The sequence below is a fragment of the Ischnura elegans genome, chromosome 12 (assembly GCF_921293095.1).
Source record: "Ischnura elegans chromosome 12, ioIscEleg1.1, whole genome shotgun sequence".
NCBI classification, from domain to species: domain Eukaryota; kingdom Metazoa; phylum Arthropoda; class Insecta; order Odonata; family Coenagrionidae; genus Ischnura; species Ischnura elegans.
The window spans coordinates 35197528-35224880 of record NC_060257.1 but is presented as its reverse complement, the minus strand read 5'-3'; the positions used below and the strand labels follow the sequence as shown (position 1 = coordinate 35224880).

The following is a 27353-nucleotide window of genomic DNA, read 5'->3' as shown; positions in this document are numbered from 1 at the left end:
ATTTGCGCCATGACGGATGGGGTAGGTTAGGAAGGGTGGAGAGAAATCCGGCGTCGGCATTAGCCTGCTCTTAATGAAAGGCGCCAAGGGGACCACGGCTTAACGTCCCATCCGACGGACGGAGTGTTGCGCTTGAAACGTCCTCCGCAAAAAAGTTACATTCAAGCAGGGATCTGGCAGTCTCTGAAAATATCTGCCACCGCCGCGCCGGGATTTAAACCGGAGCCCGTCGGGTGGGAAGCCAACACTCTAGCCACCACACCATCCCGAACCCCCTAGATGTTTGATCAAGTACTAGCATTTGTAGGAGGCGATCGACACTTAAGTGCATTTGCGCCATGAGGGAAGTGTAGGGGTGGAAGGGTGGAGAGAAACCCGGTGTCGGCATTAACCTGCTCTTAGCTTAAGGCGCCAAAGATAATTTATCAAAGAGATTATATATGTATAAGAAACTTCAATATCACTTGACACTATTTTATCTTTCTTTATCCCTTGCATATTAGTATGGTTTCGTCCTCAGCAAATCCCTTGTTTTCCACTCTGTCACCAAAACGCCAACTCATGGCAAAACACTAAAATTTCAAAAATCAAAGACAGCCAGCCACAAATTACTTCAGAAAATGAAACACATAAATAGAATGGAACCGCATATAAAAACATGAACATGCATGTATGTGTCGTCGATCATTCGAAGCACTTGCATCAAGTGGACCACGGCTTAACGTCCCATCCGACGGACGGAATGTTGCACTTCCTCCCTCCAAAAAGCATTCAAGGAAGGATCGGGCTGTGACTGAACATTTCTTCCACCGCTGGGATTTGAACCCACATCATTAGGGTGGGAATACAGCACTCTTGCCACCATACAAACCATCCCTAGTATAATCCCTGTATTTCTATCGCTTGTATCCGTGGTTATATCATCCACTCTGTGAACCACGAATATTACAAAAGAGGATCCACAAATCGGCCTCTACATGTGTTGTCACCCACCGCGCATTTACATGGGTTTACAAAAGTCTCCACTCGTGTCGCTAGGGGACAAATTGATCACACTGTCGCGGGAAAATAAGGTATAATTAGGGATATTAATTGAAATTTATACACACGATGATGTGATCTATCATATTCATTACTTTTCATTCCTATTCCTCGCAGTGCAATTTATGTTTTTACTAGATCGAATTTTTTTATGGTTTCGTGTGCGTGAGTGAACAGACATTACGAACAAAGCTGTGTTTATTGGTCCTAGAAGGTCATGCAAGAACTTTTTTCTCTTTCTTTCTGCTGAAAACAATTTTTTCTGACAGCACTCGGGTAAAATAGGGAGGCCTCGGGTAGCGTCATCTGGATGAGGGATATGAAACTAATCTGTCACCTCCACCTGTGTCGGCCCAGTCAACTCGTCTTAGTCATATCCTCTACTTCCTCCGTGCTTTTATATTTAAAGCCTCTGCTTGTCCTGTCAACCCCTTTCATAACCCTTCACTCTAGCCTTCCAACTAGCCATTTGTCGCCCTCATCACGTGTCAATAGTAGTGAACCGCTTCACTTCAATTTTGAGTGAAAGCATTTTAAGTGAGCATCGCTCTATTGGTAAGGTCCGAGCCCACTATAGAGGTCAATTTTAATTTTGTATTTATCCAAGGCCTAAGTAAATTCCTAGCGAAGAAGGGGCTTGCAGAATAGTATGCGAAAAGATTTATATTTAATATATAAATTATTTATAAAACTAATTATACTTATGGCTACAATACAATTTACATGGAACATATAGATCAAGTAAAATGTACGGGAGCTTAAGTAACCTACAAGGAAAACCTGTCAAGGTTATCATTGATAAAATTAACAACGTTTAAGACACAGTCTCTGGCGATTTCTGCATGCCATGCTATCATCATATTTCTTTTTATATTATGCGGTATATTTTTTAATTATATGTGAGAAAATGTAAGGTTGTTAATTTTCATAAAATAAAAATACTTTGTTCTATTCCACACGTTATTTTAAATAGTACGCATATCATGCTATCATCATGTTGATGATAGCATGTTATGCAGAAACACGGGTCGTACTATTTAAAATAAAGTGTGGATAGAACAAAGTATTTTTATTTTATGAAAATTAACAACCTTACATTTTCTCACATATAATTAAAAAATATACCGCATGCTATAAAAAGAAAAAGGTACCTTGAAGAATAAAAATACTATTCAAAATACCATGAAAAAAACATAACAACACAGTATATCAAAAAATTATGTCTAATATTTTAATAAGGAAATAAAGTTTTTTTGATTATGAATCCAGAATTTAAAAATAGTATCCGGAAAAGTCTTAAATTTTTTAATCATAAAAATTAAACATTTTTGACAATGAATTCAGATTTTACATGTGTTTGCACACTGAAGGTCAATTAATTGCACACATCGTATATCCCTCATCCTTTTGAAACTTGGACATGTTTTTTCGTGACAAAACTAACGGCACCGTAGGTATCATGATTGAATTTTGCATTAATCAATAAATTGATTCAATCGATGAACGCGTTCACCTTCGACGGGTGTAGAACAAACATGGGTTTAAGCCCGTGGACGACGCGCGTGGTACGAAACCACGCCGCTTGGCAGGTTGTCGTTTGGAGTGATCGACGAAATTTTGCACGTCAACCGTCGACTGAAATGTGGTAACGGATCCTCTGACTGATCCTCTACAATTTTTTTATGGAGAGAGTTAAAATCAATTTCTTTACTTTGGGATGTAATTCCCACATTTCTGTACTTTGAGAAGGGAATTCCGAGGGGGGAGGCGCGACGGCCGGAGTGATTCTTAAATGTCCCATGAAAACCTATCGGTAGAATGTTAATAATAACAGAATAATAATATTCTGTTAAATTGTGATGAACGGACGTAAATACTGAATGAAAACGAAGTCTTAATAAGTGTCGCTTTAAGTTTTTAGTACCTTGTTTGCTAGCGTCCACAAATATTCACAGAGAGGAATGACGCCTCGGTAACTTAGGTGGCTAAAGCACTCGACCGGAATAATAAGTGTAAATGAATTGAGAAAGTGAGTTGACTTTTCTTCTAAAAATCGTAGTAATACGGCGAATAAATCTGAAGGGCCACAAGTCATAGCGTGTTATGAATACATTCATTTAAGGCTTAATGGACAGAAATTACAGCTGAGGAATGTCTTGAATGGTATATTTAGAGAAATTTCTTATGGGCATCAAGGAAAGGAAACGCATTTACCTGAAACATTAGCTGAAAGGAGTGATACCCGAATTACCGACCAGTAATGATGGTAGTGGAATTGATTTTGGCCTATTGGTTATAACGTATGTCTGCTGATCGAAGGATTCACGGTTCAAATCTCCGTTGAAGCCTTGGGATAACCCAAACAGAATTCATGCGTGCGAGGTTTCCGAGGAAAATGAACTCGTCCTTCCCTAATCGGAATAAGTGGGGTCACTTGCCTCTAGTTAAGGTTGGGGTGAGGTAGACCCTCACTTATCAAAACCAGCCTTCAGGGGTAATTACTGAGTTTAAGATAATAATTTATGTCTAATATTTTTTGGTACGCACTTATATGAAGGTCGTCTCATCATCTCCGGGCACTACTGTACACTCAGGTGATAAAAAGCGTAAAAATACTTCAGCAAAATCCCAGTGAAAAATAGTGAAAAAATATTTAAGTTTATCGTTCTATTTTTTAAGTTATCGCCAATCTGTAAAACTATCAGTGAAATACGAAAATTCCACCGAATTAGAAGTTTTAGTAGAGGACAATGGGATGGCAATAGAAGGGCTTGCCTACCAATGTGACTAACCATAGGTTTTCAAGGGTGCCGTGGTCAGTGGTACTGTCTACATATTTATTATAAAATTGTTGACCTCCAAGGTTCATGCTTGGGTCAATTTTTACTGAGGTTTGTTAACTACTATCTGGACAACCAGCATACTCAGCCAAGGTTTAAAAATTTTCTGAAAATTTTTTCTAAGTAGAAACTTTCTAGGTCGCTGAGAAGTAAAACGGAAGGAATAAAAGGTTATCCTAAGGCCTGTCTCCCGGGATTGATGTGTCTTCTGTAAGGTAATAACTATCGTGTGAGCAATTTTTCTATAATTTGAGTATTTTTCCGGGTAAAGTCTCCGGTTATTACAGTAAGTCTTATATATTATCAAGAATTATGTGATCGGTAAAATGATAAGTATGAATACTTTTCCCATTTTAGTTTTTTATCCATTCTTATGGGTAGATTGCGTGTCTCTTCATATTTACACTCAAAAGCACTCACCAGCCCCACAGCATATATCACACCTCACCCTTGTGCTGCATTTTTCATCGCTTTTTCTTAATTTTACTCTCCTTGCATGGCTCGTCGACAAATGTCCACTTTTTCAATCTCTCGCCGTCTTAAAATTATTTTTTCTTGCTTTTGAGTTGTCTACCTCATTGTATGAACCTTGGCTTTTTTCTGAGGGGTGAAAAAGAATTATTATTCTTTTGATTATGCTCGTGCGTCTACATGGTGGTCTCAAGGAAGAATAAACGTTATACCATATCCTTTCTAGGACAGGGAAATTCTCTTGTTGCAGACATAAGGGAGTTCACTCCGTCTTATCCGCTTAAAAGAAATGTGACTCGTGTGGGTGATAAAAAGTTTAAATTTCATAGTTTTTTTTAATAAATAATTTTATGCGTTGTAATCAATTATTTATACCCTGTTTTGATAGTCCTTCAAGAACGATTAGTTGATTGGCATCTTTGTAATTTTCTATTTTACTTTGTTTAGCGTAACTAAAAATATTCTGTCATTTTCGTGGAAAATGTTATTGAAATTAAAATCATAGAGAATGGCTAAGGATTCTATTTTTTAAACAAAGCTAAAATAATACTACAAACCAAGCGGGGATACACATGGGTGCATTTTGAATATCCCTGTTTTAACCTCGTGAAATAAAAATTAATCTACGCATGCGAGAAATAACTTTTCAAGTGTCTACAGGTACGTAAATTGATGAAAAGAAGTAAATTACTGATAGAAAACGGTAATTATTTCTATATTTATGTCCTTCTCAGTACATTTTATGGCTATTCACAAATATTTCGCGAGAGAGCTATATTAATTATATAATTTCTATAGTTATGCATTTTAATTCATGTGCTGCAAGTATTCTAGGAATATTTAACGATAAGTACCACACCTGTCGTAAAAAGGCCATTACCCCGTTAGAATTAACCCATTAATGCCCAGAAGATTTTTTTCAAAATATTTTACTTTTTTTGCTTAAATTATGATTAGACATCACCTCTGATGTGGGAAAAAATGTTTTAAAAAATCTCTATCATTTGCATAGTACTTAATCCTATACGTATCTTAAGATACATCTGGGCACTTAAGGGGTCAAAAAAATGTACATTATCATTTAATTGTGTTTATGCACGTTTTTGCTATATAATTCATTACTAATGCCTTCATCACTGGTTTTTGAACTTCAATTTTAATTTTTATCCATCAAATAATATAATGTTGAGTATTATTATAGTATTATTACGTGAACAATTTACATTTGCATTTTGAAATTTTACAGCGGTGTGACCCTGTATCCCAGTTTTCTATACCGTAGCCATCTCTGTACAACTGATACATCTAGTCTCATCTAAAATAAGTGAACCATCATTTTTATTCCTTCTCAACGGTAAATGGGAGCTGTGCTGTTTTCCTGACTTATATAGCAAGGGGTGCGCTACAAAAGATCATACACAAAAGAGACGGTAGAGAAGTTTTTAAAGCACCGATTCCTCATTATGTCAGGTATATCCATCGGAGACTCGAACTTGAATACTAAATACAAATTTTTGGGTGACATAGCGTATTGCATAGTTTCCTTACCAATGTTGACTGTAGTTACTTATTTCCTACACTGATTTCCGACTTGCAATCTGGATTTCATTGCCTGCGGAAAGTTTAACGAGAAACAAATCAATGCATTCCACCGTCGGCGATACAGAATACAAGTGATGCCAGGATAGTGGCAGATACACATGGGGGCCAAAAGGGTGCGCGCCCCCCTCTTACGGGGCCGCGCGCATTGCCTAATATTGCAGAACTACAATTGTAACTCCTTCACATCATAAGATGGCATTGCCTTATATATATGGGTATAATCATTTTAAATAAAACTTTCCTAAACTTTGAATGTGACTTGATTATTTTTCGTTACGATACAAGTAAAGGTATCTCAAGATATCTTTTGCGCCCCCCTTGAATTTTTTCTGTTTCCGCTACTGTGCCAGGATAGGCAACTTGATATCGCGAGCATTTGTGCCTCCAGAAATTCAATACTGATTCATTTTATGCTTCCAATGAAGGTAATTTATTGCAATTCAAATGAGGATACCACACACTTTAATTCTGAGAAAAAACCTGTTTTTGCTGTATTTACCTAATTGTTCAATATTATACTTCATGAAATGGCAGAAATATAAAATTGTCTTTTGAGGTATCACATAATTAGGTTTATAAAATAATTATTTACTTATTTATTCAATAAATATAGTGAAATATACCTATAAGTCAAAACTTGAGTTTTTAGTACCACAAGTGCCCAGACGTATCTTTAGATACGTCAAAACTTTACTGACTAGTTTTGTCATGAGCTTGAAAGAAAAATGAATTTCTTTAAAATGATAATATTCCTTATACATTTAAAATAAAACAGGTAAAAACTGGATTCGGATAACTCAATACTTTATGCAAAAATTAAATTTTCACATGACCATAGCGTAGCCATTTCCGAGTAGTTCATGACCAGCCATGTGAAATTAAGCATTACAATTGCAAATATAGAGTAAAATCATCTAAATCACTTGTATACCATTTGAAGACTTTCTTTTGTCACATTACGTAAAGAAATTGCATAAAAAATAAACTAAAGAGTATTTAGGAATTTTTAAAGTATGACGTATCTAAAGATACGTCTGGGCATTAATGGGTTAAGAAAAACATACTTGCTAACACATTACATATTTTGTTTTCATTCACTTTGCAGTGGATTCAAATTTGTACCTGTAATGTGACGGAAGAAGCTCCTCCGTCAAATCGTTAGATTACATTTGCCATGGATTACGAATTCTATCGCGATAATCCTCTGGTAAAGCAATCAGTTGCACACTTCGGCCACATACGACTTGTATCCTGGAGTTCAAACGACACCGTATACATAAAGTTTGTGCGTGAAGCATATGCATCAGGATATTCTTAATATTCATTGCAGGACCCTTTTTTCATTCCCTACCCCGAGGCCTGATCGAAATCTCTGATCGTATACCGCTCTGTGAAAACTGGAAAAATGTCGACATAAGTTTCATATTGTCGGCTGAGTAGAGCAGCCATTCGAATACGATCGCGATAACAGCGATAATCCTCACCTTATTAATAATGGTGTTAACATCAATGATCACGGAATATCAATTTTTTTAAACTAATAGCATAATTCGCGATAAATTAAGATTTACTGATATGTTGCACAGGCGTATTCCCGACGGGATCACGTATTTTCAATTACTGTTACCTTCATTTTATTTAGGGTCGCCACTAAATCAGTATTAGAATATACTTTTAATTTTGTATTTAATAATATTTTATCATATTTTGAATGCTAAAAATAATATCTTTTGCGGTGTTTTCTTCATATTTCAAACATCAACTAAATGCAATAGGGAAATAAAAGTGCGATGTTTACTAAACATCTGTGGGATGAGTCCTTCCTTGCCTCACTTCTCCTTAATGTCTCATAGTATTTCATATTAATAACAATACACAAAAAAGCCCATCATAGAAGACATAGGGCTACTCTACTTATGAACCACATTCAGAATATCTTATCTCCTTGAATTCTTCTTGCGCAACATTATTAATTTTTCAAATCGAAAATCGTCGTATTTGAGAGATTTTAACCAGTGGAGAACTTACCCTTACAACTTAGTATCTTGCAGCTTCGTTGCGTATTTCACCAAATGTTATGAATGCTGTTATAATGAGTCGTTTTGTGTGTAACTTTGTGGAAGTTACTGTTGTTTATAATGAACTGCAGTGCTGATACTTCACATTTAGTTTAATATAAATCCACCTGGGTTTCGACAGCTCAATGCTATTTTATATGAAGCTGCCAAAACCCAAGTCGTTTGATATTAAATTAAGCCTGGATCATTATCAGTGAGTTACATAATATCTACTTAATAGCAATAGGGTGGTTTCCTATTATTTTTTTATTGCCTAAATCGAAAGATTATTACTCCTGGGGTACGTATTTCACGCTTTTAGATTTTTAAATGACGATATCTATTTTTCGCGATTAAATGAAAAGTGAAAATTTTCAAGCGCGCGAAAACGCGACGCTTAAGTATGAATGCCAGGAAGTCTCTCCGCGTGACGTATTTCTGTACCCCCTCCCGCCCTGCGAGGTGACCTTGAGGCGAGGCTTAGCGCTGATACGACGAGCGGCTAGCCTAGTACCCTGCTGGCTGGTAGCGCTTGGCTTAAATAAGGATTATTAATAACTTATCAAACGAGGAAAACTTTCCGACCTTAGCCAGTTTTAATAAGTGATTGTTAAGACATGTTTCCCTGAGCTCTGCGCCTCATGCATGCAATGGTAACCTCAGACGACGTATAACTCCTATCTTCTCGTATAGAAACTAGGTCCCTGTGACGTCACGTGGAGTGGCATCGCATGGGCGCCAATCTGGCCCTTTTCAAATGAGGATAAAAATGGACCATTGCCATTCGTCTAACCCGGTATTTCTAAAACAAAATAATTTGTATATTATGAATACACTAATGGTGGGTAACGGATCGCAATCAATGCCTTTTGTTTTCTTTGATGAAGGAAACCACCCTATTGTTAACACTTCCTATGAATAGGATTTCCATGGCGCGTTTAGTTGGGATAGACATTGTTTAGAAATTTTATGCACTCCCCAATGGCCAATACGAACTACATTGTTATATTTTTCAATAATTGAGGTTAACAATCCGGTAAAAGAAAAATTTGAAAGTGGCTTGCTGTGTAGCTCTTATAACCGTTAAATTAGCTGCCTTGCCCTAAACATTTAAAAAAAACTGCAGTCACGACCTTGAGAGATGTGTTTTAACATTCTGTAAATTCACGTTTCAATTATATAACATTCTTATTGCGTTTTAAGGCATTTTATTTATTCAGCATAATGCTCTGATAGTTAAAATGGCAGAGTTAGCTCTCAATTTGTCAGCTACAGGCACATTTGTGTTGTATACTTCGTTTTATAGGTCGTTAAAATCATTTTTTATATTTCACACCTTAAAATCGTTAAAAATGTTTTAAATGTTAGCATTTTTTTTAATGATTAAAAAAGGCCATGCTGTCGTTACAACAGTGGGGTAATATTGTGTGTTTTATTACTTTTTGAATCATAATGAATTAATTTTACTCGTATTCTAAGTATTTGTACTGATATACGGTATTTTATGTGTAATTTAGTAAAATTCCTGCTTCCCATTTTGTTTTTTCTCGGTCTCATATCAGCTGGAGCAGCTCTACGTGGAGCTTCTATACACAATAACAAACAAAGTGGGAGCGCCAACAGGTCAGTTCTCACATTACAAAGAGGAGCTCTACTCTTACGCCCAGGAAGCATTTGGTCTGCCGGACGATCTACACCGAAAGTTTTTGTCGATTGCCACGGAGGAAAAGGTGAGCTAAATATTTTTTTACCCAACGTGAAAAAATTGGTCGATAATGAATGTAAACATAATATTCAAGGCTGATGATTTAAAATAATAAGGCCAATCAATTAAAAGTCATACATGCATCGAGGATTCTAGCAGGCATATTTCCAAAAAACATAATAATGCTGACGTAAATGATTTAATTACATTTACCACTAACTTTCTAAGTTAACGTTTCATCAAGTTAGGTATTAAATATCCGCCACTGTTTTACATCATATTTTATGCTTTTTAATATAAATATTGTTGTTTATTTGATGAGAAATATCCTGAGTATTCTGCCTAAGGAATATCGATTTTACATATTTGTGGACTGTTCTCTAGGTTGCATCGCTAGATTTAAGTAGTTGTTTTAATGTTTGTTTTGTCCTTTTTGTTGTTAGTGATTAAAAATGAATTGAATACCATTTTAAAATGCAATCATTCTTTCCTCGAATGCAGTTAAAGAATTTTAAACTTAAAACAACGGTCTCAAGATTTTGGTATAAATATCTCCCTGCAAAAATATTCCCCAAAAATTTTTAAGGCCAAAGTTCACTTTTGAGGTAATAATTACTTGAATACTCTTCCTGTTTTGACTATATAATTCTTAAGTAGTAGAAAGGACTTATACATGTAATGTGATATCCATGCATAATTAAGTTTTCAATTACTTTTCACTCCTTTAGCCGCCGATTGTGGTATTGAACCTAGTAGTCCTAGAAGCGGAAGGCTTAGAAGCAAAGGATGCCAATGGTAAGGCAAATAAATGTTATTTTTCTCTAAACTATTTGACTGTTTTATCTCCGTTGATGGACACAAATATTTGAACGTGACTGGTTTCACGGTCTTAGTATGATATAAATACTTCATCTAATTGTGTTTACGTTGCTATACTTCTCTGTTTTCAGATCTGTAATTATATCCATTGGAAGAATTTGAAACTTATCCCTATCCTTGCTTATCTTAGAATCGATGAGTTTTGTATTTTGTTTATCGCTTATTTTCAAATGTATTTTGCGCTGTGTACCATGAATAGTGCTCAGATTTTAAAAATGCCTTATTGAAAAAAATATGGAAAACGGCAAATCCATTAACATAATTAAAGATAAATCAATAATTAACACATTTAATAATCAATGTTACTAAATAAAGTTTATGACGCTCATAAGCAAGGTTCTGCTGCCGGCATATCTAGTCACAATCCTGAGACACAGAAATATAGTCATAGTAACAGGAAGCAAACCTCAGGATAATTTATAAGAAAGAATTATATTTCTGAGGTACATGAGTTTCTTGGCAAAATATTTTGCATTCAGAGTAACTTGAAATGAATTTTTCTGCCTGAATAGATGCCCACAACTCTTTTAAGTGAGTGGAACTTGTAGAGCTTTCTGCTGTCTGGCGCTGACAGTCGCATGAAGGAACGTTTCCACAAAGAAAACGGATTTAACTTCTTTGTTATACTCTCCTTTCACAAACTTTTTGATTTCATAATGCAAACATGCCCCGAAATTCTTTGATAAGAAACAGTGCTGAGGTATAGCAGTCGTTTTGGAGATTCTAAAGTTACTCTTCATATTTTTAATGGAAGCGAACATTTTCAATTACTTTTGGGTTATTTTATACTTTATTTAACAGTACGGCTACAATTTTAACGTCTGCAATAAAAATCCACGCGAAATTGTATTATCTCTTTATTATTACACAGGAGCATTTTTGTTCATATGTTTACATCCTATATAAATCTTTACCAAATTCATGTACATTTACTAAACCTATGTTAATTTATAATCTTGTATTATATGTTCTTATAAACCTTAGTAAACTATTATTTCAAAATATTTGCGTGATCTATAATCGCTGTTCTTATTCATTACTCCTTATTTCGTATTTTAAATTTTCGTGTGGTGATACTTTTATTTAGCTGCTGACTGAAAGATGATCCTGCATCATAATTAGAACATACTTTATCTCATGGAATTATTCATTTCCTGTGAAATAATATGAGAAATATTTTTATATGTTAGCGTAGCTTCAATATCAACTGTACAATTTCTCACTGTATGGAGGCGTTTAGTTTCCGAAGTGATTATAATAATTTTATTGGAGACCCATCTTCCGTGGCATATTAATATTTTATCATGTTCAAGGAACTTAATGTCATGAAAAAGTTTTCATCTCTCGTTTAGTCGCTTAAATAAAAAATTAATTTTGCCATTAACATTCTTCCGCTAATATTATGTCACTCAAAAATATTTTTCTATGTTTGGAAGTCATTTTCCCCCTAATAAGACCATAACTATTCAGTTAAAAGGTTAGCGGTGTTAATTAAAAATCACATGATTGAAACTTTGAATTAATAATTGAATAAATAACGTAAATATCCTATACCCTTGTGTTTTTTAATATATTTATGGAATAAAATAGTGATATCGTATATTTAATGCATATTATTTTTTCTTACGCTATCGCCGACATAGAAAGGATGATTTTAGTTGTATTTTATTTAGATGTGAGAAATTTTTAGTGCAGAACCATACAATAATTATCTTTTGTGGTTTTACCTCATTAAAGTTCATATAAAATGTTATTTTTTTAGCTCCATCTTCCATAAACTGTCGCTGTTTCAGTTTACATTTTTATCACGGCTTATCCTCTCTATTTTGTCCCTTGACACTGAAAAAATGCTGTCATTCCCTTGGGGTACCCAACAAGGCTGTGGATGTATATTTTTCGCACATCTCATTGTTTTCACTCCAATATCATTTAAGTCATTCATGGGTTTGCCACTTATGAATTTATAAGAATCGCCACTTCCTAAGAAAGAAGTGATTTTTTAATACTTATATCATTTATGTTAAAATTTCTAATACACATATTTTTTACTAACTCATGGTAATATTCTAAAATAAGATTATTTTCAAAATGTTTGACGGGCAATATTTTTCGCCGATATGGGGATTATGGTAGATTTACTTAATCCACTAATTCCCAAAATATGGTACTTTTGGCTTATTTTGACAAATTATTAAGAACACATTCATTATTTATTTTTTACGGAATTCTCATCTGCAGTGACTTACGCCTATCTCTTCCTGCGTGTTGTTGAAAAATCTTATAAGTGGCAATCTCATTACAATGCATCCCATGCCCATAGCTGTCAGCCAAGCATATGACACTAGGCTTGTTCGATTGACGACGTTTTGCCTTATGAAAACTGAATGTAATATTTAAGTACCAGTGATAGCTTTAAAAAGGGCTAGGTAAACTTAAGCTAATAAATGAGACCATTTCCGTACGCGTTTGACTGTTTGACTGCTCACTGATTGCCCACCTGATGGAGGAAATTGGGAGATTCTTGTTCGAATCCCGGTCAAATAAAATTATTCTATTCGTAGGCTATTCATTGTTTTGATGTATATGAATTTTTGTGTAATTTGTGGGAATAATAGTTTAAGTGTAATTTGTGGGTGATAAAAAATAATCTGCTGGGCCTTTAATTATTCAAACCGTTACAAAAAATAATCGTTGTCCTTATTAATTTAATGCAATCGAACCTAATGAAGACTTTCAAGCAAACAAACTCTGTACTTACTGGAGAAGCAAAGGTTAATTAAAAAATACCGTTTAATGATTTCTTTGGGTGTCCAGGGGTTGATCTATGTTGAAATGATAATATTTATTTTGCTTTCCGAACGCTTCGGCGTCTTTTCACAAAAGCTGGCATAGCAAAATTTATCTTCTCTTTTCAGCGGAGAAGAACCTCTATACTCCCCGAGAAATCATAAATTAGGCATAGTCGACAACCAAAATATAGATATCATTAAAAATAAATATCCAAAATATCAGTCGAAGGGTCTGAATGATTTCGGTCAATCGAACAAGTTTGCATATGACGCTGTTGATTGTGTATGTATGTGTCAGTGTGTGTGTGCTTCACGTGACTAAGGGCACCTTTCCTCCACGTACACCCCCATCCCTCCACCCCCCAGGCTTCAGCGACCCGTACTGCCTCCTCGGCATCGCCCCCGCGCCCCCAGCCGCCTCGACCTCCGCCTCCACCACCCCACAGCCACCTCCCACCCTCGTCCAACCGTCGACGTCCTCCTCGCCCGGCAGCCGATTGGTCAGCCGACAGGCCAGCCTGGAGCTGGAGCCGGATGGCCCGGGTTCACCCCTCGTCGCCTCGCCGGTCGCCGTGCTCGCTTCCACGCTCGGTGATGATCGAGATCCCCGCCCGTACGGCCCCATTCTATCCCCGCCCCTTTCAACCAGACAAATGACTACGTCAAAGCGCCGCCGAATTATCCGATCTTTTCCACTTTCTTGTGAATGTAGCTTTCATTTTAGCTGGCATATGATTTTGGTATTTCCCGGCGTATGAAACTGGCGAAATTTACTCGGGTTTTCCACCGGGTGAGTTGCTTGTTGGCTTACCTTTTTATGGCTACCTCTGTGGTGGATTCTTCGGCCCACAATCAACTCACCCGGTAGAAATCCCGAGAACATTTTACTCATAGTAGCTGTTTCATTCACATTTTTCGCCCTCCATCCACCATACAAAGAATTCAACCACCTTTGTCCATAAAGGAATGAAAATGAAATATTTCGTGACGGTATTCTGTGAATATTCGCGAACTAGCCATTGGGGTACTTATGCAGAATCACCCGGAAGTGCACAAAAATGGTGAAAATGCAACAGAGGAAAGATCTTTTGCCTTGGCCGGGATTCGCACTCGGATGTCCTGAGTTTGGTCTAGGTTTTCCAACACTTCAAACCAACAACACTTCCCAAAAAAAGAAATTTTCTTGACAGTTTAAGCGTAGAACACCTAGATCGAATTCAGGAGATTCGGGCTCAACTCCTGACCGAGGAAAATTATTTTTTCTCTCTGGAACTTTCGCTCTAGATAGTAGTTTGAATCAAATTTTCATTAATGCGAAGGGGTAATGTTAGAGGAATAATAAGACATCCTATACATCCTTTAATATCTGCTCGTGATAGCTATTTGGAAATCGGAAGTGAATCAAACTTTCTAATTCATTACATGGAGACAAATACCGAAATAATGGTATTTCGATCAATTTTTGGTCATATTTAGAAATTTCATTTTCAGAGGGATTGATAAACCTGTCATATTTTTGTGTGCTCCAGTTACGTATTGAATCGTAAAATTGCTATATTTTCCAATTACAGGTGTGAATACGAGCTTTCGAATGACGGGATGTCGATTAATTTTGCGGACACACATGGTGATTGCATTTTAGATAGATTCAGGAAACAGTCACAATTTTTTGTTCTGTTTTTATATGGATCGTAAAATCATTAAATTTTTCTGAAAAATGGGATAAAACTTAAACGATTCACAATGGTTTTGCTTAGTGTTTCTGCAGTAAGTTTCAGAGATTTTTAGGCATTTTCACATTTTTGTTGGTTGATGTAGTTTTTCAGAATGCAATATTTACATTTTCTAACCCACGCCGAAATCTAATAAAAGTTTATTCCGTTTTTCCAATTCAAATTGATGAAAATACTTTCAAATCATTGCTTTTTGTTAATTATTTGGTCATAAATGATGATTAAATTTTAGATATTTTCATAAATCCATGGCATTCATATTTTTAACTGTTCAAGTTGATAAAGTTTTTAATTCGATCGGATCGGTCAAGTAGTGGGAGCTGTATATTATAAAGTTTCACACAATTATATTGGTAAATATAACATCCCTCCGATATCCAAAGTACTATTCCCAGTTATTTACCTAGCAGGATCTGGATCATCTCTCATTTTAGTTGTAGCAGTACCTTTTAGTACTGTACTTTAGTAGTACTTATTACTACATTTGCTTTCAAAATGAGTTTTGTCGTGAAAATTCCGGGTAATTCTACGGCGCATTTACGAGAGAATTTGGTGGCATTGCGGAAAGTATTACATCACATTCTTGTGCCTCTTAGTTTAATCGTGTGCTGTGCATTTACGTTCCTAAAACATGAAATTGGTTGGCTCAGTTCTATATAACCTTTGGCTATGATTCCCGGTCAGTAGTGTGATTTATTTTAAGTTTGGTAGGCAGCTTCTAAATGGCCGATAGTTCGTCACAATTTTTAAGTGAGATGAGAGTTATCCTTGGGATTTACATTTTGTTGTCGCATTTGCGGACTGATTATGATAGCTTTACTGGAAAACTATATTGGGATAGTAGCAGCGGAAAATACTCATAATTTTTCCCCGTGGATCTCAAGGTAATATCTTATAAATAATCAATTTGCGTGACTAGAATGTATTTCAAATTTTTCATCGCTACATTTTTTCAATCAACTAGCTGACTAATATTCTGCCTGAAAAATATCCTGGTAGGATGTAGAGATACTAAAATGTTTCCTATAAGTTCACTCTCAAATGGGTAACTTCATATTTTTTTAGGCCCGCTGCACAGTGGGCGGAAATCGGAAAAAGCCGGACAAAATTACAAAATGGCTTTTTTTGAGTTATATACTTGAAACTTCGTAGGTATACTCAAAAATGATTGAAATTTATTGATATGTACCTCATTTGACATAGATCCTACCCGTTACTGAGATACAGAGGCTCAAACGTGAGCAAATTTCCATAAAAACGCCCGTCTTCAATTTTCTCTGAAAATCTTCCAAAGTAAGTGAATGGTGAAGTTATGGGTGGATTCTTTCCGAATAAAAAACCACATAATCTGTTAGCATGGTGTTTTTTCTTTAATTTTCCGTAATCTTAAAGATTACAGTCCATAAATTCTTACCGTGCAGTAACAAAATGGCGGATACTGTTTTTCGACGAAGTTTTACATTTAGGTAGAGTTTCAAATAGGTTTTCGGCAAGGTCGCGCAGAGTAACTTATATGAGAGCATTGTTTGAAGATTTCTTGAGGTTTTTATGCAGTTTTCTTTGAAATAAGTTTGCGTCGCCGGAAATTACATTGATTTTTCGATCGCGCGGCAGGGTTCCTCTCCGCGCGTCGGGAGTTGGATTAGCCGCGCCGCGGTAAGGTTATTGAAGCTATATGGGTTTTAACGCTCAACATTCACCGTTTTTATGTTTTGCTTCAAGACACCGATTCTCAAATGATCTATGGTGAAGACAGTGGAGGTTTTTCATGCGATGTACTTGCACGTTTCATCGAAGTTCATTTCGTTATCTTTGGATACGATCGAAGACCATACTTCTATTAAAAGCGTTCAAACCTCGACAAAGTGAGTTGTTTTCCTGGGACTCATACAAAAAGACCTACCAGAAAGATACCAGCTGAGACCCTTATACCTTCTTCAATCACCGATCCCTGACCCTCAGGATTCTAATTTCGAAAACGGTCGTTTTATGACACCCTGGAGCGGAGCCCTTGGCCGTCTTAACGGAGGTATTTCCATGGGAACTTCTAGCTTTTTTAAAATGTGCATCATATCCTCAGTTCTACTTTGACTTACAGATTACCATGTCTTTACACGTTACCATACGTTCTTCCCCGTGTACGCATTAGGGCATTGGATAACCATAGGTTCGACAAATTTATTATTTCTAAATTTTACATAGGCTCCATCCGTAATTCCATAGAAAATGCCACCTCACATTATTACATGACTTGATATCTACAAAATAATATTGGAATTGGTAAAAAAAATCATTCACTTGGTAAAAAATATTTGCTCCATTATTCATCGCGGAGGCTGAATTTAAGACAAGACCCTGATGCTCTGAAATTTCTCAATGACTTTTTGACAAAACGCATCCTATGGCCATACCTTAAGAAATGGGTAGAGTGTTCTCGAAATAATGAACGATTTTTGTGTCGATGCAAAAGTTGGCTCGCTGACTCTATAACATTTCCAGAATTTGTTATGCATCACTTTCCCGATACTTCAACGACAGCCGGTTGAGTATTGTATTTTTGTAAAAATCTATTCCTCTCAAATTGATTGATTAAATAAAATTCCCCCTGTAGCTTCTTGCTACAAAATTCATATTATATTTGCCAGGCATTCCAGGGCGGCCAAAAAAATGTCGCATCTTATGTGTTAAATCACGCAGAAAAAAATTCAAACTTTAAAAACTACTGCTACTACTGCTGAGCTTGCTCTCGCGGCATCTGTGAGTTTGAGAGAGGGGAGACACTGCAGCAGCTCACCTAATTGCAGAAATAACAACTACGACCCCTACTCGGGCTAAGAGAGTTCTTTCAAAGTGGAGGACGAGTGAAAAGGTCCACCCTGAGATGACAGTGGAAGAGGCACTGTCATTGATGATTGCCTCTGATTTGACCAAGCGTCAACATCGGTCTTTTCGTAGGACAGCTCTGAGCCATGGACACGAATTGTATCCCAGTTATGATAGAATAGCGATAGCAAAAAAAAGGCAGCTTATAACGAAGGAATTAAAATAACTGAGACCATGTGCGAAGTAAACCTTCAAGCACCACTGAACCACACCATATTGGGAACAATAGCCTGCTTAGCCACCACTTCCACCTCTCAAGAATTAAAATGTGTGGTGAACTACAGATTAATCTCTAAGTACGGTTTTGATGGAAGTTCGGGTCACTCTCAATATAAGAAAATATGGCAACAAGTGGATGCTTCAGATAAATTCCTAGTGATGAGTTCCCTTGTATCTCTTAGTTTGATTAACGGCGCTACAGGTAACGACTGAAGTTTCCACTTTCTCTTGGTTAATTACATTTATCTCTAAACTTTTGATAAAGAATTTAAATTGCATCGGAGGCACTTCTCACATTTAGGCTCTACAATTTTAGATGACACTATCTGGGAAAATCCACTGCCGACGTCGACACGATTTTGTCATCCCATCCGCTTTAGGCGAAAAAAAGAGACAAAATCAGAAAGACATTGCCTATATCGAAAGGCAGGTGGAAGACCTTAATGATTTCAACTCTGGATTTTACGCGATCAAGTTCTGTTTACTACTGACCATGATCAACGGAAGAGTAATGCTTTTTATTGCTTGCCTTATTTTCCTAATTTTTTCTTAATCTTAAAACCCATATAATTTATTATCCTACAGGGAAGTATAGTCATTTTGAAATTAAGAAAAACGATAGTTTTTAGTTTGCAACACACTGAAGGACAGCTGAATCATGGGGTTCTAAATATGCGGTGCAATAGCGTCGGGTATGAATAACTTAGGAGATGTAAAATATCGTTCACCTGATATCGATAAATATTCTGTTGGTTTGTGTACGCTGAACTGCCACATATGATTTTCTGAATGCATATTGGATATGTCGTATCGATTGGAATTTAAACAGTGGCATTTGATAATTTAAATTTTAATTTATTTTAGTTAGGAAAGGAATGCTAAGAAAATTTTCAGCTGAAATTGATAATATAAATTAAAATAACTATTTTGAAAAAGATGTTCGGGGATTTATTCAAAAACGTACTTACAGGCAAGTGGAAGTTTGAAATTTCTACGCTCCACAAGCAAATTAAAATCACTTTCACAAATTCTGCGCACTCAAGAGAACTTAACTTTCCTTCACCACAGTCAAAGTAGAACTGAGGGTATAATACACGTTTTAAAAAATCTAGAAGTTCCCGTGGAATTGTCTGCCTAAACTACCCTGTCTTCATCGTATCTGCTTCAACAACTTTCTAGTGCTTACTGTAGGTGCAGAACATGAGATTGTCACGCGATCCATAATTTTCGTCCATAAAATTTTGATTATTTAGTTGCCATCAGTAATCTATGTTCATGATTAGTAATGTAAAGTCACTGAACACTTTTATTTTTAACAAATTTATTAGCCATCTTTTTTAACATAATTCTCTTCATCTCAAGAGTAAAACATTAGATTTAATGACGCTTTTTGCAGTTCGTTATTTGTTCAAATAGCCGACTTGGGTGGCGGCGGGGTAAAATGCTCGCCTGTCAAAGAAGTGTCGGGTTCGAGTCCCGCATGGGTAAGTTTCCTTTATCAAGCGCAACGTTGTCGCAGAATAATTTATTCCCGCCATTTATGTAAATATTGATCCGTCGGTACGTATGAATAAAGTATGAATTTTGTAACGTAAAGATAAATGTGGAATAGTATTTATTCAATAAATTTGAAAGAAATAGATTTTTACAAAAATACCAACTCCCGTAGAAGGATTGAGAAAGTAATGCAAAGCATATTCCGGAAATGTTATGGATTCAGCGGGCCAAGTTTTGAAGCGACATTTTAAAAAAGCTAGAAGTTCCCATGGAAATACCTCCGTTAAGACGGCCAAGGGCTCCGCTCCAGGGTGTCATAAAACGACCGTTTTCGAAATTAGAATCCTGAGGGTCAGGGATCGGTGATTGAAGAAGGTATAAGGGTCTCAGCTGGTATCTTTCTGGTAGGTCTTTTTGTATGAGTCCCAGGAAAACAACTCACTTTGTCGAGGTTTGAACGCTTTTAATAGAAGTATGGTCTTCGATCGTATCCAAAGATAACGAAATGAACTTCGATGAAACGTGCAAGTACATCGCATGAAAAACCTCCACTGTCTTCACCATAGATCATTTGAGAATCGGTGTCTTGAAGCAAAACATAAAAACGGTGAATGTTGAGCGTTAAAACCCATATAGCTTCAATAACCTTACCGCGGCGCGGCTAATCCAACTCCCGACGCGCGGAGAGGAACCCTGCCGCGCGATCGAAAAATCAATGTAATTTCCGGCGACGCAAACTTATTTCAAAGAAAACTGCATAAAAACCTCAAGAAATCTTCAAACAATGCTCTCATATAAGTTACTCTGCGCGACCTTGCCGAAAACCTATTTGAAACTCTACCTAAATGTAAAACTTCGTCGAAAAACAGTATCCGCCATTTTGTTACTGCACGGTAAGAATTTATGGACTGTAATCTTTAAGATTACGGAAAATTAAAGAAAAAACACCATGCTAACAGATTATGTGGTTTTTTATTCGGAAAGAATCCACCCATAACTTCACCATTCACTTACTTTGGAAGATTTTCAGAGAAAATTGAAGACGGGCGTTTTTATGGAAATTTGCTCACGTTTGAGCCTCTGTATCTCAGTAACGGGTAGGATCTATGTCAAATGAGGTACATATCAATAAATTTCAATCATTTTTGAGTATACCTACGAAGTTTCAAGTATATAACTCAAAAAAAGCCATTTTGTAATTTTGTCCGGCTTTTTCCGATTTCCGCCCACTGTGCGCTGTTAAGATACAACCTTGTAATAGGTATATTATTCACACGTAATGAGACAACTTCATTGCAACAGCTACTATATAGTCCGCACATCTGAAATAATACAAACACAACTATGTAAATTACCTACTACAAATTTTCATCCAGGAAGAAATTGCAGTAAAACAAAACATTATTCTTTAGTATTTTCTAATTTCTTCCATATGACACAAAGACCTTTTTCATAATCTAGAAGTAATTAGTAACACTGCTGAGCTTCGTTGATCTGATTCATATTCGAGATATCCCTCGAGCTCGATAGCTTCCAATTTTTGTACGAAATTACTAAAGTAGAATTAGAAGTACAAGCAGACTTTAGTGGCATTGGCTTATTTCTAGGCATAAAATTTCAAAAAGTATAATCTGATGAGGATGAACAACGAAGTGCTGGACATAATATGTGAGGAAAGGCAGCTTCAAGATGAGATATGAAGGAGATAGAAGGTATGATTGGAGCTAATACTTAGCGGGGATGGGAAGTTGAAAATTGTGTTAAAAGGATGTTGGTTGTTGAAGGTAGTTGTTGACTAAAGTTGATGAAGAAAGGGGAGACTGCCAAAATAATTCAAAGTACCTTAATCGGTAGAATCCTTTAATAGTAATAATTCAGAGAAAATTTTAAGCAGATGAAAAATTACTTGAAGTCAGGATATTTGTCAACTTTTTTGTTTTTTAAGACCAGAGCCAAAGGTTATGAAACAAATGTTATCCATACCAATAACTAAATCTATGAGGCTGACATTTAATCTATCAAATGCATCATGCTCACTTATTCTTAATGCCACCATCCAATACATACGTATCTTCTTCCTTTATACATCAGCTTCTTGTCTGGCCCTTCAGTCTTCCATCTTTACGTCTCTAGTTGTTTCAGTACTTACCACCATTTGTTCTTTGCTGTCCTTCATTTTCCACTCTTTCTCTGTAGTATTTCGTCACACTCTGATGCCATATTCTGTAGTTAGATACTCTTTCATTTTTTTACTTAGTTTCATTTTCCTCCAACTGTGCCATAAAATTTATTTAATTCATACCTATTTTCTTGTGATTCTACGAGATTTTGTCTACTAATAGCTCTTCCCTAACATTCCTTGAATACTTTTTTCTTTATTCCTTATATTTAGGTGAATACTACTTCATTTCCTGCTTTATACCCTTTTCATCTTTAAAGTATTCATTTGGGCTCTCAACACCACCTAGAACTCTTCTATTTACCCTATCTAGCAAATGAGTTTCCCAACTTTTCATCTATCATTGTACTTTCATCTGCATAAACCTCCTTGAGCATCTCATTCGTCTTTTGTTTTTCTCTGTAATAGAATTTTGAACTTCATCTTGCTGTGCCTTGTTCATCTTTGTCTTCTAAGAAATCAGTTCTTCTGCACATTCACTATGTAATCAATGCTTCATATTGCATCTTCTCCTTCACGCTGAAATTCCGTGCAAGAGTTTTTGGTTCTGTCATGAGATGCCTTTAGTGCATTCGGGAAATTGAATTATGTTTTTTTTATAGAAATAACGAAATCAATAAATGAATCCATTTTTTTTCAAGGCAAATGATAGTGGTGAAAATATTCTACCCAAATATTTTTACATTTGTTTAGGTTCCAACATTTAGCTTGCACTAAAATATACACCAATATATAAAGTTTTCGTTGAAGAAATTATGTGGCTTAGCAGGATGATTTAAGCCCGAATCCTGCCATTCCTAGACAGGTTTGCGATCAGTTACTCCAATAACCCAACTTTTTACTTGATGCATCTCAGACTGGGCTTACCGGATAACAACATGTTGACGCCTCAAATCCACGTTGCTGCAAAGGAGAAGGAGATCATGCTTATTAAGCCACTATCGGAGAAATAAACCCTACTTTATCACTATTCCGCGACGCATAATTAGCCACTGTCAAAAGTTTTAGAACAAAGTTTGTGGTGCCCCTTCTGTTTTTAAAGGACAATTAGTTACCCTTATTTTTTTTTGTTCTTGGTCAGGCACCGCTTTTGGTTTAAATTACTTATTGGTGTTGTAAGTGGCCGAAATTTACGGTTATTAATGATTATCAAAATCTATTTCAGATCTGTTTGCTTAAAAAAAGTCATTTCCTCTTCAAAAAAGAGTTTTTAATTTAATCAAATGATATTTCGAATATCGAAACTTAAATTTCAATTACCATGCTTGATACTCTTGCTTGATTGGAACTCTTTTCCCATTCGATGTTATGTTATAATTGCGTGTGGCTTTTTTTATGTTCTCCGTAAATTTTTTGTAGTCGCAATAATGATTTAACCTAATTTGGACACCAAATATCGTTTGATATTTAGGATATTGAATACACAATTATCTGTGTTGTAATCTAACCTTTCAAAATCTTCATGGAAGTTGTTTTTTATGAAAAATCTTACACCAATTAACGTATTTATCACGACTCAATCACTAGATGTTTATTTTAAGCCTCAGTCCATAAAAGCGGCTTCCTTTTTTCTTCAATCCAATAATAAAACCAAGCTGATTACCCTCTTCAGCATTCTCATTCCTGAATGCACTCAAATGGACTCTCATGGAGTACCTAAAACTCACCCATATTCCTCACCCGTATGATTCGCTTTCGCACCCATAGGATGGTTGATATCTTGTCATATTGTCATATTCCGAATGGTCGTATGATTGTTGTCTGCATTCCATTTTCATGTTATCCTGCCAGAAACGTACTACTTATCACTGCATTATTGTTTGCATTGTATGACACCATTCTGACGAAACACTTGCATCCTCCCGAGAGGCTAAAGTGACATAGTTTTTTCCTTCCAGTCCACCAGTGTACCCCTGCCTTCATAGCAGCACCTTAGTTTCTCCTTTCCTTTACTATGCTCATCTAGTTTGCTATCCCTGCTAACGTACTCAGTTTTATTTTCCAACATTATATAGCTTTTTTGTTTATTGGGTGTCTCAACAGTAATAATTAATCAGGTGTTGAAAAGTGAGTGCATTGAAATTGGCATTTTTAGTAAGAAATATTTAGATTTTTATTTAGAAAGATTGAGATTTTTAGGGAGGTTCATGATTTCAGTTTTAAATTTTTATCATCAGCATCAATTCTTTTCTACGCTTATGTCTAGCATCTAAAGACATTGGTTTGCTGTTTTTTGGCAAATAACTTTAATTTTCTCCTTGATTAAATTATTTTACAGCTATACTGTTATCTGCCCATTATTTTCAAGTGTTTATTGTGATGCTATCAGCTCGTGGTTAGGTGGAAAAAATGTTTCTACTGATATACTACATTATCTCAACTACTTATTAAGATTTATTTTATTTTGCAATGAAAAAATATGGTTAAATGGCAATTGAGACACCCTTCCTCTATTTTTCCCATCTTATTATTAGAGAAGATAGCCCTTCTATATAAAACGTCTTCAAAGTTATGTTTGTCTTCCCTAAACGCCTTCTTTGAAAAGTCACTCTTAACTTTTAGTCAAGCACGTCATATTCACGCCATATCCTCATCACGTCCAGTTTGATTACTGAATGCCACACAAATTGTCACAAGTAGATGCCATATTCTTTTGAATTGATCGCACATTTGTGAAAGGATTTCACTCGTAACTTAGAAGTTACTTTATAAACACTGAGCACTGTTTTTTGGACACTTAGCTTGCTGTAGATAACCATGGAATTCTTTAAAAAATTTATTTTATCTTTATTTTCGTGACTAAGTGAATTAGCTGCATCAATTTAAGTAAAAGCCTTACTGCATGGGCGGAAAGCAACGCTTTTGTTCTTCCCCACACCCAATTTTCTTGGCTAAACGTTGGATCTGGTGCACGTACATGTTCTTAGTGAAACATGGATCTATGCAGTTACTACGACGCATTGATAAATTTATTCTTGATATTAGTGGAAAATGGACTTCAAGCGAACTCTTGACGTTTTTCATGGTTTAATAATCTTTTTGGAACAAAAAGAAAGTAATTTTATAACAGCTTAAAATTGTCCCTTTATATTCGTATAAGTATCCAGCAGTGTACTTACGGATATACGAACGTTTGGCACTAATTTTTGTTTGTTTACGCATTTGTTTGAAAAAGTAGAAATATACGTTCGTATATTCTACACTGTATGGGCGGTATCTTCAATACCGTATTGCATGTTATTTTCACAGAAGGGCATCGGATCATTGCTATGATTCCTTTCCGAGCGTTACGCTTTACGCCGATGTAGAGTGCCTCCGTAAATCTTGAGTCGTATGATCATATTTTCCTTTTCTCTGAGGAATAGCTCCAGCAATACGTAAGTTTTCGGCTCGGTAAATGAGTGTACTGAATGTTCTCGAGTCAAGTGTACCAATACTCGATTTTAATGTTCCTAGATTTCACTCGAAAACTCAGACAATTTTGGAGATCTTAATCAAGAAGCCAGACTGATACACGAATTCTCATACGATAAGAATACTTGAGATGAATACTTAAATTCCATTTGTTTTTTTCGCTTTTAGAATAGTGTGTCCCTAAAAAATGCTATTTTTAAATATTCAATCCGTCTTTTTTTTTTTTTTCATTTTTGCCATTGAAGCTTAACTATGAAATTCTAGAAGAATCAATTGATATTCATCCGTGTCAATAACCCTTTGAATAATTGCTTTAGGTGAGTAAAACTGAAATAATGGACTCCAGTCGAAAGTAGCATTGTTGGATAAAAGTTTGAAAACTCCTCCTGATAATTCATTAGTAATTGAAATTTAAAGGGACCAATCCTATTTTCCATGCTGTGTACTCATTGATCAGATATTGAGGATGAATGAACTAAAAATTTATGTTTCGAAAAAAGTTTCCGAGGGAAATTCTTTCCAATTTTGGATTAGGAAGAATAAATGTGTTTCTCCAGGGATATTCTATACCTAAAAAACTGTAACAGAGTATAAAAAAGTATGCATCTAACATGTTTTATACTATTTTTTTAATTGTTAACCGTCCCGATGATGTTGCAAGCAATAAAAATATTTATTTTTGGTGCATCCTATTTCAAAGGTATTCGGGTATCCACCTCAAGCTTATAGGTATTTTTTTGCTCATCAGGATATTCATGTATTCGTCTGTATATGAGTGCCCATGGAATGGGATAGGTATTCGAGACCCCTTTAAGCACTCGAGTACACACCAGGATACTTGCACACGTGTATTGGAATACATACGTTAGACTCATACCACGAGTTGACGGGATCGATGATTGTTTAGTATATATTTATATCCATGATTGGAGCTATTCCCTCAAAGGGTCAGAAAAAATGGTCATGTGACTCAGGATGTAGCAAGTTGTGTTGTTTGCCTTTTATTTACCCACGATTATTTTAAAATTCTAGTAGAAAGATGTAACGTCTGGTTAGCTCCACCGATTGCTGATTTTAACCATTTATATGAGTGTTGCATCGTGACTCTATCTGATATGAGTAGACCACGTGATTTCTCCAGGAGCATAATGTCTAACAAGCATCTCTACTCTTAATAAGTATGGTTGTTGGGTTGTTACTTGCATTTTTTTGGAATTACATTGAAATTCAGTGTTTGTGTATTTCAAAATGCGTCATTTGTGAACTTTTTGCATAGTTGCATATTTATTATTTTCTGCATAATGCATGAAGTTTGTACTGAATTCCGACTGTTTCTAATCAATACTTGTTTAAGTTTTCTTTCAGGGGTGTAAAAACATAGCATAATCTGTACACATTTACAACAACATCATTCTCTCAACACACATAATGTTCACTAATTTTATTATTGTTTTTGTTATCGCTGCCGGAGCTGTCTATTTCATATTTTTGGCTTTTAAAAGGTTTCTTTCCATATTTATGTGGAGTAAATTCGTCTGTATGAAATTTATTTCGGAAAAACTTGAGCAGAGCAGCAATGCCAAGAATTCCTATCGTAAATATCGAGAGGCTGATTATAATTATCAGTGATTTTTAACTGCATCTATTCTTTTTGTACGTTCATGATTATTTATTAAAGATTTCTGATCGCATCTTTTCAACAATTCATTATGTCATTCATTATTAATTTTTATATTCAAATCAAGATTCTTTTTATTGAATGTCGCTATACAAATGGAAAAATAGGGTCTTCTTGACAGTTTTACGTTGAATTGACTAAGACTCGTTTTTTTCTGTTTTCCTCCATACTTTACCTATTTTAAACACATTTTCGTTATCAGCAGCCATGTTTGAGTCATGCAAAATAAAATAACATGTAAATGTAAGTATTAGTTGCCTTAGCCTAGAGGTAATGATGTTTCTCTATTTAAATGCTAGCGATTGTGAGTTAGTGATATTTTCCACGCCATGATACTAGTTCTCCTCAATTTATGAATTGCAGGTT

The 27353-nt window shown here is 35.7% G+C and overlaps 2 protein-coding genes across 2 annotated transcripts in view; both read left to right on the top strand.

Moving 5' to 3' along the window:
• Nucleotides 1–10674, top strand: part of LOC124168661 — a 323642-nt gene extending 312968 nt beyond the window's left edge. Inside the window, exons 3-5 of the mRNA XM_046546924.1 lie at nt 9574–9741; nt 10445–10511; nt 10667–10674. Coding sequence (XP_046402880.1) covers nt 9574–9741; nt 10445–10511; nt 10667–10674 — 243 coding nt within the window. The remainder of the gene's footprint in view (nt 1–9573; nt 9742–10444; nt 10512–10666) is intronic.
• The window catches only part of LOC124169353 (BAI1-associated protein 3-like), a 91546-nt gene continuing 74641 nt past the window's right edge, over nt 10449–27353 (top strand). Inside the window, exon 1 of the mRNA XM_046547943.1 lies at nt 10449–10511. The gene's annotated coding sequence lies outside the window, so the exon portion shown is untranslated. The remainder of the gene's footprint in view (nt 10512–27353) is intronic.